Source organism: Podarcis vaucheri (assembly GCF_965113315.1).
Source record: "Podarcis vaucheri genome assembly, chromosome: 16".
Classification (NCBI taxonomy): domain Eukaryota; kingdom Metazoa; phylum Chordata; class Lepidosauria; order Squamata; family Lacertidae; genus Podarcis; species Podarcis vaucheri.
In genome coordinates, this window is record NC_138754.1 from 15,531,326 (window position 1) to 15,550,866 (window position 19,541).

At 50.9% G+C, this 19,541-nt stretch overlaps 1 protein-coding gene across 29 annotated transcripts in view; it reads left to right on the forward strand.

Moving 5' to 3' along the window:
• NRXN2 (neurexin 2) overlaps positions 1-19,541 on the forward strand; it is a 338,128-nt gene that overhangs the window by 33,836 nt on the left and 284,751 nt on the right. For 28 of the 29 annotated variants that reach the window (XM_082204228.1, XM_082204227.1, XM_082204232.1 and 25 more), the window contains exon 2: positions 18,099-19,292. In XM_082204228.1, the coding sequence (XP_082060354.1) occupies positions 18,581-19,292 (712 nt within the window). In that variant the 5' untranslated portion in view covers positions 18,099-18,580. Of the gene's footprint in view, positions 1-17,160; positions 19,293-19,541 lie in introns of those variants that run through there. The other variant, XM_082204237.1, reaches the window with a different exon arrangement.

The following is a 19,541-nucleotide window of genomic DNA, read 5'->3' on the forward strand; positions in this document are numbered from 1 at the left end:
AATATAGTCCGGCCCACCCCGTGTTCTGAGGGACGGTGGACTGGCCCACGGCTGAAAAAGGTTGCTGACCCCTGGTCCTGACCTTCTTGCAGTGGGTGAGTGAGGGGGCAGGGAGGCCTTGGCAGGCAGTGCCTGTGTTGGCCTTCAAACACAGCCAGCCACCCTGCTGTGTTGGGAGCCTCCTCCGCATTCTCCCAAGAGAATGGATGCCTGGATGCCTGCCCTGAAGTCCCCCTTTGGGCAGCAACACCCCGGGCTCAAATCAAACCTTTTCTTCCAAACAGCATGGCTTTTTTGTCTCAACGCTTCACACCTAGGAATCTGGAGCAATTTTCCTAGCGGGAATCTGCTGTGTTCAGGAGACCCAAAACAAAACAAAAACGGGACGCTTTTCTGCTACAGGGCCTTTGCTCCATCAGTGATGCAACCTGGGGGTCTGTGTCTCTCTTTCCCCTTCCCGATTTCCTCCTCTCCTCTCCCTCCTTGCTTTCTTTCCCTCCTTCCCTCCCTCTTTCCTCTGCTGCCCGCTGCTCAGCTCCTTTGCACTGCAGTGCCTGACATAGAGTGGGAAATGATGATTAATGACAGAGGGAGGGGTTGGAGCATCCCCAAACTAACTCAATGCGTGGGGAGTGGGAAAATGTGTGTGTGTTGAGAGAGAGGGTGTCTCTCTCTCTGTGTGTGCGTGCCTACATCTCGACACTATTTGGACGGCTTCCAGAGTGGGGAGCAGCATCAGCCAGCTTTGTCTCTTGCAGCGAAAGCAAGCAAAGAGCCTTGTGCCGCCTTGAAGATGAGCAAATGGAGGAGGGCGGAAGCTTCCGCAGACCACAGACCATTCCCCCAGAGGCAGGAAGTGCTTTAGTTATGCAATCATTCTTAAATTTATATCCCACCTTTCCTGTGAGGAGCACAAGGTGATCTACACACAGGTCTTCCCCTGGCCCATTTTGTCTTCAAAACCTTGGGGAGATGGGCCAGGCTAAGAGTCAAGTGGGCTTCATTGCTGGGTGGGGACTTGAACCCTGATCTCCCAGGCCCACGTCCGACACTCTGAACCACTATGCCACGCTGGTTCTCTGAGCTGCTGAGATGTAAGAACCTAAGAAAAGCCTGCTGGATCAGGCCAATGGCCCATCTAAGTCCAGCATCCTATTCTCATAGTGGACAAACAGATGCCCCAATGAGAAATCGGCGTGCCAGATTTGAGCACAAATCCCCTCCTGTGCCCCTGTTTTCTAGAGGCAGCCCTGGATTTACAGAAGCTGTTCCAGTTTCAGATTTGATCCCAGAATGTCCTGCTTTTCCTTTGGACCTCCCTATTTTCATCTGAGAAACATTGGAGGGTATGGAGTTCTGTGAAACCCCCAGCCCCAAGCCAAAGAGATAAGTAACTCTACAGTGGTACCTTGGGTTACAGACGCTTCAGGTTACAGACTCCGCTCACCCAGAAATATTATCTTGGGTTAAGAACTTTGCTTCAGGATGAGAACAGAAATCGTGCTCCGGTGGTGTGGCAGCAGCAGGAGGCCCCATTAGCTAAAGTGGTGCTTCAGGTTAAGAACAGTTTCAGGTTAAGAACGGACCTCCGGAACGAATTAAGTACTTAACCCGAGGTACCACTGTACAACCATTAGAAGACATCTGAAGGCAGCCCTGTATAGAGAAGCTTTTTAAAAAATGTTTTATGTTATATTATGTTTATATATATGGTGGAAGCTGCCCAGAGTGGCTGTGGCAACCCAGTCAGATGGGTGGGGTATAAATAATAAAGGCCATCACTGCCTCGTGTGGGAATGAGTTCTGTAGTTTAGCCATGCACTGCATTAATAAGTATTTTCTTTTATCTGTCTTTCTGAATCTTCCAATATTCAGTTTCATTGGACGTCCCCAAGTTGGTGTTACGACACACACACAGAGAGACATGACACCTGCTCACTTTCACCATGCTACGCATAATTTTATGTACTTAGATATCTATTGCATTTTTAAGCTCCCCATTACCCCAAAGGGCTCCCAAAGGGCAAGGTATAAAATACTAATAATATACATATATCAGAACCATAAAAATGAAAAGTTTTCTAGTTATGTAAAGCGCGACAGAGGTTGATGGTGTTACAGTAAGCTAACAGCACAGGCTTCTGCACCAAGGAGTTTGCACATACATGCAAACACGGGCTGAATCTACATAGATATTAAAAGAGGCTGCGAAAATGCTTTAAAAAAACCCGGACGTAAAATATATATGGAATTTTCCATTAGCTCAGCAGCGCCATCTAGTGTTACATTTGTATAATACACTTAAAGCACACTTAAAACGTTATGTTTGCAGCTGAATAGCTGAGTCCGTGGAATATAGTGTGTGTGTGTGTGGGTTGTAAACAGGGAATGGGAGAGGAAGGCATTGTCTGTGGATGTTGACAACTTTGTTATTAACAGTGACCCAAACAGTGCTGGTGACAGCACAAACATCCTGGCTTGGGTCAGCTTATTAACCCCTCTTCCCAACATAGAATTGAAACTCTTGACAAATTGTAGTTCAGTCATATCACACTGCAATCTCCCTTTCGATTCTCTCCCCCTGCCCCCGAGTGTAGGTACCTTAAGGTCAGTTGCAGAGAGGCTTGGGAGGGTGAAATCTGCCCCCCCACTCCCGCCAGCACTGGTTTTTCAACCGTCTTGGGTGGCAGAAAGGTGTCCACTTCATTCTTCAGGACTGTTTGTCCTGCGTGGAAAGTGGAAGGCAGGCCCGGCTCGGAGCAGGTGGTGGCGTTTATATCTCACCCGGGAAGATGAGTGAGGAATGAACCCTTGATGAACTCTCAGGATCGTCATAGTAATTTCACACACCTCCGGTACTGGAAAACAAGCTCTGTGCACGAGCCTTGGCTCAACCGAGGCATTGGTTCTGGTGCATAGAAGAGGAGGAAGAGGAAGGAAAAGGAAAAGAAGAAGAAAATTGAAAATGGAGGCCGCAGTCCCCAGATCCACTGAGCTCAGTGAGGCTGACTTCCAAGTAGGCATGTATGTGCCTGAGCTTTGCACGAAGGGTGAAGGCAGTTGCAGGAAAGGCACAGAGTGACTGCTCAAGGCAACATTTGAAGCCTCGGTCTCCCATCTGTGCAGGTGATGTTCTCCTGGTTTACTGTACAGAGATGCCCTAAGTGGCAGGCTCTGCCAGCCTTGTGCCTCTCCAGATGTGTTGGATTAGTCTACAACTCCCATCGCCAGCCTAGTCCAGAACACCTGGAGGGCGAAGGAGGCTCTGGGGGTTTCTCAGAGGTGACGTCGTCCCATTGGGCTTTTCCTCTTGTCTTCCTCTCCAGGGGAGCCTCAGCCGAACAGCAGGAATGGAATCCAGGTGCTTATTTGTTGAGATGATTTCTATACCCCTTAACATTTTTAGACCAATCTCTTCAATCACATACCGATAGAAATCAAAATGCAACAGAGTATTATAAATGGTAATCAAGCTGCATTATAGGTGACAATGAGAGCTGAGTCCCCTTCAAGGGTTCTTGTCCTCAATCTGTGGAAGGGCTTTGCAAACGTACCCAGCTTAGACCTGCTCCCCTTCCTGCCTGCCCTTGCCTTTGGGGTCACACAGCAAAGGGCTCAGAATCTCCCTCTAGACCTTATTGCTCAAGAGTGGGAGATCAGGAGGGGGTAAGGGGGTGGGAGTGCCTGTAGCCTCCGTGGAGAAAGGCTCTTCAGAGCATTGTTGGAAGGCTTAGCTGCAACGCTAGCTATAGCGATCATTTTGTGGGGATGCAAAGTCAAGGGCTGGGGGGGTCACAGGTGGGGGCTCTAGCCCTGCTTTGCACGCAGAATGTCCCAGGTTCAGTCCCCACCGGCACTGCTTGCACCTTCCTTGGGTCGATTTCTAGACTGTAGGCTCATCGGGGCAGAGACCTGTTGTCTCATTCTTTGAAACGTACCATGTAGACGGACAGCGTAATCACAACTGTATTTAAGAAGGGCAGGTCTTCGCTCCTCCATCCTGCTCCCTTTCCTCAAACATTTAGCTCCAGAACTCAATGCTAATTGCAGCAAACGTTTTTCATAAGCGCAGAGGTCATAGAATCATGGAACTGTAGAGTTTGAAGGGACCCCAAGGGCCATCTAGTCCAACCCCCTGCAATGTAGGAGTCACAGCTAAAGAATCCCTGACAGATGGCCATCTAACAGCTTTTTACAAAGTCCAAAACCTTCTGAGGGACTTTATTCCACTGTCATACGGCTCTTACTGTCAGGAAGTTGTTCTTAAGGTTTTGTCCAAATTTCATCTTTTAAATTAATTGGTTTGGGTCCAAACCCTCCGGAACAGCAGAAAAAAGGGGGCTATAGCTGGGAAGGGGGAAGTTGTGGCCCACAAGTAGTGCCCACGATAGTCCCCCTGATTTGCAAACGTGCCCATGGGCCCCAAAATAATGGCAAGCCCTTACCCTGCCATACCCCCTGGATGTAAAAGAGGGGGTGCTGTAGGTTGTGGGATGCAGCGGGTGAGGGTTCAAATTCCCACTTGGCCTAGAGGTTTCCTGGGGTGACCTTGGGCCAGGCACTGCCTGTTAGGCTAACCTGCCTCTTAGGGTTGTTGTGGTGGTGATTAAACGAGGGGGGGGGGGTAGAAACATGTACACCACCTTGAGCTCCTTGGAGGAGAAACAGTGGGATATAAATGCAATTAAACAAAGAAATAAACAAATCCCAGGGGGCTCACTTCCCCTTCCTCCTCCTCATGCAGAAGAGAACTATGGCTTGAATTCTGCTGCTGCCACCTAGGAAGGCAAGACTAGATCTCATGGGTTTAAGAGACAAAGGATGACAATGGAAACCATGAGAGGTGGGTCACACTCTCCTCCTGGTTGGGTGTCAAGAAGCAGGGGCAGTGTGCCACCCACTGGACACACTCTGGCCCTGGATTCCCTGGGGTTGGAATAGATGTCCTTCAGGACCCCCTGCTCCTGGTCCAGCTCTGCAATTCTGGGATTCTGTTCCTCTCTTCTTCTCCGCCCCCTGCCGCCTTGGCCGTCTCCAGAGTCCTGTTGCCGCCCCCCTCTTTTTGCTTAACCTTCAGCTCTGCCCTTAAGGAGCTGTCAGGGTGGCGGTAATGAGCACGTCGATCGATTGTGCGGCTGCCTAATCACTTTGTTTATTGTATTAATGAGTTATTTTTTGCTCCTGTCTCTGCACTTTCCATCGTGGTCACGTCCCCTTCGTGGCTGCTGGGTCGGCCTCCTCCGTTTCTGCACCCGGCCTTGGATTGCAGCTTTTTGAAGCTGGGCGGGGGAACGAGACACACACACACACACACACACACAGTGAGAGAGAGAGAACACAAAAAAATGTTTTAAATTTCTGGGAAATATCAGATTATTTGATTATTTTTAAAAAGCCTGAAGCCTCCAACTTGTTCACACTGCCTCCTGGGAGGAACCCAGGCACCCTGGCACAAAACTTGGCAAACCTCTTCTAATCCTAACCACAGGAAGAGGTACTAGAAAGGTTGCAATGAGCTCTCTTTTCTCCCCACCCCCATGCCAATATCAGGACCAGCTCTCTGGCTTTTATCCATGACCTTGAACTTCTCCTGCCTACAGATCATGGGCCACCAGTTCTCCCCAGGCTGGGGCCCTCCAGATGTTTGGGGCCACACTTCCCATCAGCCCCAGACAGAGCATGCTGAGTGCAGTGGGGGTGCATCATCCCTCTTGCCCGGCCGTTGCATAATCCCCCCTCCTGTCCTGCTCATGTCCACGGTTGGAGGACAAAGTCTGGCAGTCAGGGAGCCCAGTGCCCAGCGAGATTTGATTCCAGCACTTCTGATGTCACTAATCAAGCTCTGGTTCTGCTCCCGATAGCCAAACACACTTCTGTACAGAGTGCATGGCAGAGGGCTGGGTCCCTTCCAACCTGTAGAGTTGATTCTGTGATACGTGTTGTCTACTCAGAAGTAAGTCCTGCTGATCTCAACGAGGCTCCCTCCTAGGCAAGTGTGCACAAGATTGCAGTGGGAATTAGGCAGAATTAGTACCTTATTCCTCAGGAACTGGTACCCAGAATGGAAAATGGGCACGATGCTGTTTTGTTTCCTTTTTAAATGTTTCCAGTTCAAGGAGGAGAGCTGGTGCCATGAAGATAATAGATTTCCAGGGTCAAAAATGAAGTGTGTGTGTGTGTGTGCATCTGTGCTGCTTAGTTTTCTTTGGTTCCAGTGCTAAATCTCTTATCTCTTGGAAAGCCGGGGTGGGGGCTGCCATGGCTCATGTGTCGGACGTCGATGGTGTGTCTCAGCTTCAAATCCCCGTTCAGACATGAAGTTCACTGGGTGACATTTCTCCTGTTGTTCTCTTTCTCTCTTTCTCTGGCCTACCTCATAGGGTTCTTCTGAGGATAAAATGGCTACCAATTCCCACCCAGCCATGATGTGCCCTGGGTGACCTTTGAGCAAATCAGCATAACCTGCTACACACGAGTTGTTGTGGGGAAAATGGCTCAAATCCCCATGCAACCAGAAAGCTCACTTGGTTCAGTTACAATCTCTGCTTGGCCTGCCTCGCAGGCCAGTTGTGAGGATAAAATGTGTGTGTGAGAGAGAGAGAGAGAGAGAGAGAGAGAGAGAGTAGAGAATAATGTATGTTGCCTCAAGCTTTTTGGAGGAATGGATGGAAATAAATGCAGTAAATAAATAATATCACAGAACTGCTGTTTGTGTTGCTTATTTATGCGTTGCGACTTGCCAGAGGCGGCCTAGGGCTTTATAGAGCACCATAAACTAAGAGATAGGCCCCTGTCCTGTAGGACCATCTAATATGTTGACTGGGGCAGGGAGACAGAGGGCAGATTTTGCCAGGATGGTCTTGGGCCAAAATCTCTCTCTCTCTCTCTCTCTCTCTCTCTCTCTCTCTCTCTCTCTCTCTCTTTCTCTCTCTCTCTCTCTCTCTCTCTGTCTGTCTCTCTGTCTGTCTCTCTCTCTCTCTCTCTGTGTGTGTGTGTGTGTGTGTGTGTATTTGTGCACGCGTGTGCACAGCCCTAAGATAAAAGAGGGACAACCCCCCCACACTTATTTTGGTTTATTATTTTTAAAGCACTTAAGATTTGCTAAGCCCCCCTCCCTTTGCTCCCTACCTGGTCCACCTGTCATGCTCTGCTCGACTCAGGAGGAGCCGGAGCTTCCTCACTCCTTAAATGTGAGGTTGTGCAGCAGACAGGCTGCAAGAAAGAGAGAGCAGGACGGTGGGGGGTTGCTTGTGGTCCTCTGGCCCACCCACTATGGCTGCTTTGGGGGTGCTGGGTTCCAATCCCACCATATCCTTCAGCGGAGTTTTCGCCCCCTGCATCTAGGCAGAGAGGGAGGAGGCCCTTGGAGGCAGGACTGCTGGATTTTTCTCAGGGGACTTTGAATCATAGAATTGTAGAGTTGGAAGGGATCACAACCCTTGCAATGCAGAACTTGATGTGGTCAAAGCTGAGGCCATAGGAGAGGCATATAAAAGAGAGGGGTAGGGGATGACTCCCAGGTATCGTAGCCAAGGATCTGGGAGCCTGGATTCCCCTCCCCCCCGCAAGCACTGGGAGGGAAGTAGTGCCTAGTGGTTTAGGATTGGGGAACTACACAGAACAGACATGATCACAATTAAGACATATTCTGGTTCCCGGGCAGCCATGCCTCCTTCACAGTGCAGGGCACAGTACTCTATGGACCAAGACTATTTTGGAGACAATATCTCAGACATGGGAGCAGCAGGACTCAAAGATGCCCCAGGAAACCAGGCCGAGCAGGCGGGGGCATGCAGACCACCTAGTCTTCCTTGCTACCACGAGGTGCCTTGGATTCCTGTCCAAACGACAACAATTTATCCATTTGCCTCTGTGCCTGTGCATATGCAAACACCATGCCAACGCCTTGTCCTCTTCCGCCTTCTGCTCAAAGTGCCCAAGTGGCCACCGGCAGCTTCCTGTCGAGTTTGGGCACTGGGGCAGGGCTGAGGCTGTGGGGCACTGCCCAACACATCCCTCCCTCCCTCTCTCCCTCTCCCTCCCTCTGCCAGGCTGCTGTGAGCTTGTTTGCTCCACTGATGCCACTGGCAGTCCCAGCACTGCCCGGGCATGACGGAAGCCTTTATTAATAGCAGCGGCTGCTGCAGGCCAGCTGCCGGCGCGTTGTGGGTGGAGAGAGCTTTGCTGGCGCTCTGCTCCTGCTGCTCAGGTTGCAGGAACGCTCTGAGTTGCTATCGCAGCCCTCCTCCGGCCCCGGGCTGTGTGTTTCGGTGCAGGGAGGGAGCTTCCTGCGCAGGGCACAGGGTGGCACGAGGCGCCGGCGGCCAGGGTCCTGCCCTCCTCCTTCCTGCGAGCCTCTCGCTCGGTGCCCAGGTCTGCCGGCTGGAAAACACACAGCAGGTCAAGATCAGTGTGCTACGGGGTCACCGAGGGGAGGGCAGGGATGGATGCCGGGCACTGCGGTAATTGGTTTGAAAGGGCATTGCCTTGTGGAGACAGGCAGCGGGGGAAATCAGCAAAGGACAGATAGCTGTCTTCAAGTATCTGAAGGGTGGCCAGAATTTGTTTCTGATGCTCCAGAGGGGAAGACTGCCCTGTGGTCTCTTGATGAAGGGTGGGGTACACATTTAATTAATGATAATATTAATAATATAAGACCCAAAGCGACAGATTCAAGCGATGAGAGAGGAGATTCTGACTAAACCTTTGGAAGAACTTTCTGAGGTTTTCTTTCTTTTGGAAGGTGCTGGATTCTCCATCTTTGGAGCTTTTTAAGCAGGGGCTGGATGACCACCTGTCAGGGATGCTTTAGATGAGATTTCTGCTTGGCAGAGGGTTGAAATAGATGACACTGGTGGCCCCTTGCAACTCCACAGTGCTATGATTCACTGTGAGAAAAGGAGGCTGAGCTAGATGGCTTCCCTTTGGCCTGACCCAGCTGCATCTAGCCTCTTCCGATGTCCACATTTATTCCTCAGCAGGAGAAAAGAGTCTGATCATATGTACGTCTGTAGCTTGCCCCTTAAGGTACCCCTGCCCGAACGGGCCAGTCTTGCCAGACTCTGGGGTTTGTGCGCCCATCTCACATCTATTGGCCGGGGGCCAGCGCTATCCGAAGACACTTCCGGGTCACGTGGCCAGCGTGACAACGCTGCTCTGGCGAGCCAGAGCCGCACACGGAACGCCGTTTACCTTCCCGCTGGTAAGCGGTACCTATTTATCTACTTGCCCCCGGGGGTGCTTTCGAACTGCTAGGTTGGCAGGCGCTGGGACCGAGCAGCGGGAGCGCACCCCGCCGCGGGGATTCGAACCGCCGACCTTTCGATCGGCAAGCCCTAGGCGCTGAGGCTTTAGCCCACAGCGCCACCCGCGTCCCGTATAGCCCCTTACACGTGCATAAAATTGGTTGTTTCTTTCAGCCTTGGTTCCACAGCTGCAAAATGGGAGCCTGAGGATCTGCTCAAGGTGTAGCAAAGAAGCATTGCACGTTTGCATATTTGGAATTGCATATTTGGAATCATTTACTTGGGGATATTTAATTTTCTGTCTCCCGTCTCATGGAGGAGAGGGCTATTGAAGGCTACAATGGCTTATGCCATGGGTAGGCAAACTAAGGCCCGGGGGCCGGATCCGGCCCAATCACCTTCTAAATCTGGCCCACGGATGGTCCAGGAATCAGCATGTTTTTACATGAGTAGAATGTGTCCTTTTATTGAAAATGCATCTCTGGTTTATTTGTGGGGCATAGGAATTTGTTCATTTTTTCCCTCCAAAATATAGTCTGCCCCCCCCCCCAAGGTCTGAGGGACAGTGGACTGGCCCCCTGCTGGAAAAGTTTGCTTTTTTTTTTAATAATTTTTATTACATTTTTTCCAATTACAGATAGAACAGAAAAAAGAAAGAACATAGAAGGTAAAAAAAAGGAAAAGAAGAAAATCAAACCATTTCAGCAACTTATTTCAGATTTCTATCGAACTTCCCCACATCTCCCGCATAGTGCGTTCTTAACAATAAAATTATCAGCAAATTATACCCTTGTTTCATTTGTTTCTTTGTACTTTCAATTACAGTTTAAGTTTAAATCCCTTATTTTCCATTTACTCTAAAAATATAGCATATTGTCGTTTTTACCCATTTAAACTTTGATTCTTTCAAAAATATTATCCAATTTCATATATAATCCACTCTCGTTGCTGGGGCTAACCTTCCAAGTCATGCGGCATCTTAAAGTTCATATAACTTATAATACTTTTGCAAATAGTCCTTAAATTTTTTCCAGTCCTCCTCCATTGCTTCTTCTCCCATATCTCGGATCCTGGCAGTCATCTCGGCTAGTTCCATGTAGTTCATCAATTGCGTCTGCCAATCTTCCAGTGTGGGCAAATCTTGAGTCTTCCAATGCTTAGCGATGAGGATTCTTGCTGCTGTGGTAGCATACATGAAAAAAGTTCTATCCTTCTTTACCCCTGCTGGAAAAGTTTGCTGACCCCTGGCTTACCCTCTGCCTCCTCTGTTCAGCAGTGCTTCTGAATGCAAGTTGCTGGAAGCAGCAAGAGAGGAGAGGGCTCTTGTGTTTGAGTCCTGCTTGCAGGTTTCCCATTGAAGTGCCTGGCTGGTCACTGTGAGAACAGGATGCTGGATTAGGTGGGCCTGATCCAGCAAGCTCCTAGTGGGTTCTTATGTCCCTCCGGGCCTTGGGCTGGGTTGGCCTGACGCCTCTGAATTGTGTGCTCAGAAGCTGACAACGACATTAAGAATGTTTATAGAAGAATGGAGGCCTTTTTTTGGACTATTTGAAAAAGTCTCATAGTCAGATGAAATCATGGGCAGGATTCAAGATAGGAGCAGCGGGAGAAAAATGATAAAGTAATTGTATCAGAGGGGTTTTTGTAACAGGTAAGAGTCTGATATATAATGCAGTAGAAAAGGGTTTGCACAAGAACACTGGGGAGTGGGGGTGGGAAGTCAATATATAAAATAATGAGATTAGTCGATTTGAAATCAATCTGTGGGGTGTGTGTGTTAAAATACGAAATGTGTGCTCAGACAATTCCTCGGAAGGAGAGGGAGCACATGGGGTGAAAAGGAAGGCTCAGCAAATAAATGGAAACCTTTGCTTAGTTCAGGGAAGTTTGTTCTCTCCCAACGAGGTGCTAATTTGACTAAAGCAAAAACCCAGTTTTGGATCCCGTAAGCAGGGACACCCTTTGGGAAGAGGTGCAGACACTTCTTCAACAGCTGAGAAAAGAAAAGGGAAAACAGCTGGTGACTTGAAACGACGTAATTACGTTCCAAGTGTTCTCTGAAAATCATTACTATTATTACTACTGCTGTGGTGGTGGTGGTGAGGATGGTGTGTTGTAGATAGGGTCACAGATGCAAGTGGCCTGGAGGAAGGAGGGGGCTCCCCTCTGCTCCATGACCTTAGCGTGACTCTTAGCAGGCTGGTGAAGAGACTTGTCTCCTACCAAGCTGCGTGATCTGCCACCCTGCACTGCCTGCCCATTTGCCAGGCTGCTGTGAGTCTGTGCTGGTGGAGGAGGAAGAGATTACCTCACCCCCCACCCCAAAGCTGGCACAGAAACCAGCCATTCTGGCCGAGGAGGATGGAGAGTCACGCCAATGGCCCATCTAGTCCAGAATCCTTTTCTTGCAGTGGCTGACCAGATGCCCATTATAGGAAATCTGCAAGCTAGACAGGAACACAAGAGCAACTCTCCCCTCCTGGGGTTTCGAGCAACTGGTATTCAGAAGCATTTCTGCCTCTTGCCAGGGAGGCAGATTGTAGCCATTGACTGCCCTCTCCCCTGTGAATTCATCTCATCCTCTTTTAAAAACGGAGCTATTTTTAAAGGAAACCGTGACACTGCCGACATGGGTTGCCATGGGTAGTCCAAATTTCCCCAGATGTTTCGGCGATTCCTGCCCGGACAGTTTCCGACGGCCGATTGCTGGCTATGCCTGGGAAATTCTGTGCGTATGGCAACCCTAACCGTTCCCTCCCCTGCATGGGATTCCTGATTGCCCGTGGCAAGCAGGCAAGCAGAGAGGCAGAAGCTGCACCCATCTTCCGGTGCAGTGAGTCTGGGGGCCCCTTGCACAGTTGCGTTGGCTTGTTGCTCCAGGGCCGTGGGCGCTCTCGCAGCTCTCCTGCTGCCCATGCGCTTCATTGCTTATCCTTCCCTGTGGCAACGGGAGCCCGAAGTGGAGAGGATTGCAGCGGGGGGGCCCTTCCCACTTTCTCCAGGGAAGGAGGTATATATACCAGAACTTCCATCACTCGCTCTCTGGCATGCAGGATGCAGGGAGTGGGGGAGAGGAGCAGAGCAGTGCAAGGGGGGGGGAAGGCTAGCTGTTCACACTTGTCTTCACATGCTTGCAGACACTCTTAATGTGATGCGACACCCCGGGGCTGACATGGTGGGCTGCAGCCACAGGAGCAGGAGGGAAACCGCACTGCTGCGGCGGAGGGTGCGATGGCAGCTGGCAAAAAGGCAGCCAGCACTGCCACCACACAGCTCCCAGAGGCAGCTTGCTGCGCTGTTCGTGCCGAGAACCAGACACTGCTCACCTGTGCAACTCTCTGCAGCAGGACAGACAAGGGGCATGCTTGGAAGGACAGGTCACACAGCAGGCCGCATTTGTGGTTTCTCACACATAGGGCAACCCTCAGAGGTCCCCTAGAAAGGCATAAGGGTTGGACCAAGCTGCTCACAAGAACCTAAGAAGAGCCCTGCAGGATCAGGCCCCAAAAATACCTTCTGGTCCAGCATCCTAGTCCCCAAGTGGCCAACCAGATGCTCTTCTGGGAAACCAGCAAGCGGGATTTGCGAAAGGGCCCTCTCCCCTCCTATGGTTTTTCCAGCGACTGGTCATTTGAGGGAGGCTAGCTCTTTACTAAGGGGCTCTGCCTTGCTGTCATCCCAATCAGACCTCCTCAGGGACTTTTCTCCCAGGAGCTTCTCAAGTATCATGTAGCCAGGTATCATAAGAAAGCTGCAGAGATAGTGCAGGATAGTGCGCACCCCGGAAATGATCTTTCAGCTTCTGCCTTCTAGAAGAAGGTACAGGGTTATAAAGACTAGGACAAGCTGCCTGAGAAACAGTTTCTATCCAAATGCCATTTTGGTTTTAAATTCAGTGTAAGGTTCCTGCCAACCTAGCAGTTTGAAAGCACGTCAAAGTGCAAGTAGATAAATAGGTACCTCTCCGGCGGGAAGTTAAACGGTGTTTCCATGAGCTGCTCTGGTTCGCCAGAAGCGGCTTAGTCATGCTGGCCACATGACCCAGAAGCTGTACGCTGGCTCCCTTGGCCAATAAAGCGAGATGAGCGCTGCAACCCCAGAGTCTGCCACGACTGGACCTCATGGTCAGGGGTCCCTTTACATTTAAGGTAGTCTCTATGGGAGTATATTGTATTTATTTATGGGGTATCAGAGTTATTAGGGGGTTAACCAGGCTGGGATAGCTGGGATAGCAGGCTTGCTGGTTTTTGAATGTCTGGTGTAGATTTTTTCAATTTCGTTGTTCTGTATGGGACAATGACAATAAAGATTATCATATTGTATCGTATCAAGTATGAGGAGGATACATGTGTCAACAGAGTGGCACGCACTTCACAGCCTTCCCTTACGGCTCCACGTTTCTGCCCTGGTCCCATCCCAGCATGTGACCTTCACTCAGATTCTGAGAAGCAGGGAGAGCCCACAGCCAGTCCTGCACACACACATGCACACAAACACCCACCCACCACAGCTGTCAACGTTTCCCTTTTTTAAAGGGAAATTCCCTTATTCCGAATAGGATTCCTTGCAAGAAAAGGGAAAAGTTGACAGCTATGCCACCCACCCACCCCCTGCAAGCCAGCCTTCGCCCTTGCCAGACTCAAGTAAAAGCCAACCGGCATTAGCCAGAGGGGGTGTAGTGGTTAGAGTGTCCCACTCGGCCATGAAGCTCACTGGGGTGGGGGTGACTTTGGGCCAGTCACTCTCTGTCTCAGTCTGACCTCCCTCACAGGGTTGTTGTTGGGGGGAGGAATAAAGGAGGGAGAGGAGCGCCACGTTCCCCACCTGGAGCTCCTTGGAGCAGAAAATGCAATATAAATGCAATCAACCAATCAAGGAAGCTCTTGGGAAGGATGGAAGTCTGCCTCCTCCGGAGAGGTGGTGAGCTGAGGGGGCTTCCTTTGCAGCTTAGTGCCACGTGATCCCCCACCCCCAAGTGAAACTGCTGCCGCTGTAGCCTTTCGGGTAATGGATGGAGGGGGGCTTTTCTGTTTCCTCCTGCCGCCCAGTGCTGAAGTCAGATTTAAGGGCCAGAACTGGGGTGGGGAGGGCCGTCTTGTCATTTGCCTCAGGCAAGAAAAGGTAAAATCCTGCCTCTTGCAGATGGTGAGACCTAAGGTGGGGACAAAGGAGGAAAAGGGGAAAAGCAGCGCGCCCCCCCCCAAAACAAGACGCTCACTCCCCGCTTCTGAACGCCTGTCATTAACACATGCTGTTCTTTTTTCTTTCTTGCCCAACTAGAAATATACTTTGCCCCCACATTTTTATTTTTATTTTGCTGGGTGAGTCTGGTCACCTGCTGCACCCTTGAGTCCATTGCTAGGCTGGGAACTGAAAAACCTTTGGATGTAGTAGTAGGAATAGCATCCGTAGAAATACTCAGCCTCTCCTGGGGGAGAGAGGTGTGGACCCCAGAAACTGCTCCCCGCTGCCTTTGCAGTCCTGCGGGCCCACAATTCACATTTTGGGGGTGCATTAAACGTTTGAGCTGAGCAGCACTTGTGTGAGGCAGATAGGAGGGTGGGAAATCTCTATCTCTTTTAAATGGTGGGGGCTTGTCTTCAGCTCGGGCTCCTCTGCAGCCCTTCAAAGCTGGGGGGGGGAGGGGGAAGACGGGAGGCTGCAGCGCGCTGAAGCTTCAATCAAGCACCCATTGCAGGTGCGGAATTTAATTTGATTGGCTAATTAGAAGCCGAATGTTAATTATGCCCATTACCCAATGAGGTGCTGCAGACGAGGGAGAATTTATAAATAACCCCGCCGCGCGGCTCATTTGCATGATGGCGTATCCCTCCCATTGCCATGGAGACCAGCCCCCTCCCCAACATCCAGAGCGCGTTGGTGGTGGTGGTGCCCCCTCCCAGCTTATTTAAGTTGTGCTCCGTGGTGTGCAAGAGGTGCTAGAATGGGGGGGGGGGGGTGCACGTGTGTTTTAATGAGTACTCTGCTGTCTCTGGGTTGAGAACCCATCTCTACTTTTGCATCTGGTCTCCCATCAGATGCCAGTTGCGAAGAGTGGTTAGGCAGAAATGCATTCATTTTTCTTTTTTTTAAGTGGGTTTGTTTCGGATTTATTGTGTTTTGTTTAATGATCATTTCTAAGTTGCTTTGAGGGTCCTTTTCACTTAAAAGATGAGACAGGAATTTTAAGGGAGGAAAAACCCTGTTGGAAAAATGGGGGACTCTGAGTTCGAGTCTGTGCCCACAAGGAGCCTGGAGAAGGAGGAAGAATGTTTCCCCCTGGGTGGCTGAGAATTGGCTGGAAATCCTGGCCTCCTGGACTGCCAGCCCACCAGCGTCCCCCCCCCTCCAGTCCCTCTTCCCCTCCATTTTCTTTCCATCTATGCTCCCCCCTCATCCTAGTCCCATTTCCTCTCCTACACCCCCCCCCCGCTATAAATAATCATGCTCTTATGCAGTAACAAGATGCAAATACACCCTCCACCCTGAGCGGCAGGCGGGGGGGGGGGATAAATTGCTTCTCTGACAGTCAGTTACAAGGGTAATCATTCCAAAAAGGCAATTTGATGGGAATGAAATTTGCATTGCATTAGCTGGCTGAGTGACACAGGGCCCTGATCCTGCATGGAGTGGGGAGGAGATGTGATTCTTCCTGCCTAGGGGAAAGAGCACAAAAATGGCAGCGGGGGGGGGGCAAGCAGCTGGCTTGTGGGGCACAGCTGGATGTGGGGCCATAAATTGGTTTTGTTGAGCTTGGATGAAGTTAGGAGAAGAAAGAGGGGCACTTCTTTGAGTGCTGCCACCTGGGGGACACACAGAGATGCTCCTGCACATATGGCCCCTCCCTCCATGTGGTGTACAACCCAGACTTTCCAAGTGTCTCTATTTTTCAAGAATAGTCCCAGATTTACAGAAGCCGTCCTGGTTTCTGATTTGATCCCAGAATGTCCCGCTTTTCTTTAGGACGTCCCAAAATGTTGGAGGGTATGGAGTTATATGACCCATAGCCATCTGAAGGCAGCCCTGTATAGGAAAGTTTATTAATGTTTAATGTTTTATTATGTTTTTATGTATGTTGGAAGCCACCTAAAGTGGCTGGGGCAACCCAGTCAGATGGTTGGGTTATTAATAATAATACAGTTATAATAATAATGGAATAGGATGTCCCTATTTTCAAACCTCGGAAGGTATGCTTTCTGCTCTGAGTCAAGAAGGGTAGAATCCCGTTATTTTGTTCCAGCAAAGAGCCCAGGATAGGACATGAAGCTTGGAATCCAGATCCCTGAAAGGCTACCTGCTCATGTTTGTAACCTTTCCTTTTAAAATACCCAAATTTCTAGCTTACATAGCTCAACAGGTCAGCTTGAAACTGCATGAGCAGTGCCTGTTAACATCTCCTAAACCAGAAGGACAGTCAATTAAGATTCCTTGTGGGGGACAGGTCTTCAGTGCCCCCACATCCACAGGCATGACTCGCCTACAGGACCCACATGCAATATGGACATCTATGATATATATAGATAGCTTGTGTATTAATATATGCCAGTAACAAAGTCCAACTTTCTTGAATTTTGCTGCTCTTCTCATTCCCCCTCCCTCTGTTTTTAAAGGCATTCTGCATACAGAAAATGGGTAGGAGGGGGAACATTTTGGGGCTCAGGAGGCACATTTGAAAATCTAATGAAGTGTTGTGGACAGCTGCAGAACTGGCAATGTTTAGAATCCCCCCAAATAGTAGGCAAAACACATTCACAACCCCCACCCCCCGATAAATAAAACACAGACAAAAAGCACAGCACTTTCTAATGAAATATTTTGAAAAAGTAAGCAGGAGATCTCCTAACAGCCAAACATAAAAGCAGTCAAGCCTATGCTGCAACCAAACAAATAGCCAAAGCATGCAAAACAAAACCAAAAAATCCCCAGGTGATACATCTATCACAAAAAATAGTATGCTACTACCCCCCCCCCCAATATGGGGCCCAGAGAGAGTCTGGGGAAGCATGGCAAGAGGGTGGATGAGGGGTCTGGATGATGCCTGTCCTTCATCTACCAGCCAGTCCAGCCCCACCCAAGGTGGGGATAAAATTTTTTTTTTAAAGCCCTGAATTTTAAAAGACGAGGGAGGACGGGGGCTCTTGGCAGGTGCCAACAGGAACACCTCAAGGTGTCATGATGTCTACATGACCGCCACATTGGAGACCTCAGGAAAAGAGACCACATGAGGATCCTGCCTGTGTGGTGCAGGTGGGCTGGGAGAGAAAACATAGTTCTGGACTCCAGAGTGCATGCAAAGACAAAAATAAAACACGAGGGGATTCAGATTTTTTTCTTTTTCTGGGTAGGTGGTACCGTTCATTGGGTATGTCTGAGCTTCGCTTGGGACATGGCAGAAGAGGTGTTATGACGGGAGTTCCATATAGATATGCGTGCGCACACCCACCCACACACCCCTACATATATATTTATATATCTAAGGCTTCCCCGCCCCCTGCCAGAACTCAATGAAACTCAGTTCTGGCACCTCTCAAGTGAGCACCATTGCCATAATAAGAAAACAAGGGAGGTGTTCATGGTGAGTTCCGGCACCTCTTTTTATAGTAAAACAGCACTGTATATAGCTATGTATCTGTATCGGTTTGGGTTGTGTGGAAAGTGTGACTTGCAGTCGCTGTGAACCCAGCTAGGGATTGTGATGCAGGTGGGTTGGAAATTGGGACCCCAAATGTGGGGAAGGGTCTGTTTACAGGGTCAGGAATGGGACTTAAAAAAAGGAAAACCAGCACAGTGGCTGATTACTTTACCTTTTCTCCTCTCTTCCTCTCCCCCACCCCCCTTCCTGCTCCACTCCAGGCTGAGCTTTCTACAATGCGCACTCCAGACTGAACGCAGAACGGATTCGGAGGGAGCCCATCGAGGGAAGGAAGGACCAAGCTTCCGACTGCGGCAGATACGGACGGGTTGTTGGCCCCCGGGAGCATCCTGCCCGTGCCCCGCCCCCCACCCCACCCTCGTTCTGAGGGCAATTCTGCTGCCCCTGTCGATGAGAGGATGAATATGCTGTAGGCAGGGCTGCTTCCGAGTCGCCTTGGCTCTTGGGGAGGGGGGGGGACAGGGGAGCCCCAAGGACCTTCACAGAAGACGTGCATCGTGGCCCCTTCCTGCGCGAGAGCCCCTGCGGCTCTTTGAGGAGGAGCAAGAGGAGGTTCTCTCTGCCCGGCCAGGTTGTGGCCTGTTCTGCCTGCAGGAGGCGCCGGTCAGTCTCATGTGGATCTGAAGGTGTGCAGCAGGAGGGGGGGCGCCATTCGCCTCGAGGTGTGCAGAGCGGGGCGGCCATGGCGAAAGCGTTGCGCCTGCTGCCCTTGGCGTTGCTGGTGGCCTCAGCGCTGGGCCCCGGGGCAGGCGGCGCGGCCTTGGAGTTTGGGGGCGCAACAGGCCAGTGGGCTCGCTACGCCCGGTGGGATGCCAGCTCCTCGGGGGAGCTGAGCTTCAGCCTCAAGACCAATGTCTCGCGGGCCCTGGTGCTGTACCTGGACGACGGCGGGAACTGCGACTTCCTGGAGCTGCTGATCCTGGAGGGGCGCTTCCGCTTGCGCTTCACGATCTCCTGCGCCGAGCCGGCCAGCCTGCACCTGGAGACGCCCGTCAACGACGACCGCTGGCACATGCTGCTGCTGACGCGCAACTACCGCGAGACCATGCTCGTGGTCGACGGAGAGGCCCGTGTGGCCGAGGTCAAGTCCAAGCGGCGCGACATGACGGTGGAGAGCGACCTCTTCGTGGGGGGCATCCCGCCGGACGTCCGGCTCTCGGCCCTCACCCTCAGCACCGTCAAGTATGAGATGCCCTTCCGCGGCATGGTGGCCAATCTCAAAGTGGGCGACACGCCCCCCGCCCTCCTGGGCAGCCAGGGCATCCGCAGTGACACGGAATACCTGTGCACTAAGCAGAACCCCTGCGTCAACGGAGGGATCTGCACCGTGGTCAACAGCGAGGTCCAGTGCGACTGCAGCCTGACCGGATTCCAGGGCAAGTTCTGCAGTGAAGGTAAGAGGCTAACAGGGACCTGGGAGCTGCGGGTTCCTGTGGGACCAGGCCAGCGTTTGAAATTTGCCAGGTGCATTTTGCACCTGGCTGTTGACCACTTGCAACCAAGTGGAGATGGCTGGGTGCCAGGATGATGCCTGAGGTCTCCACCATCTTGCGGTGCATGCCTGGGGATCCTTGGATCTTGACTGTTTTCACACATCCTGTAGAATTCTATCCGTTATATTTCATCTAAACCATCAGAAAAAA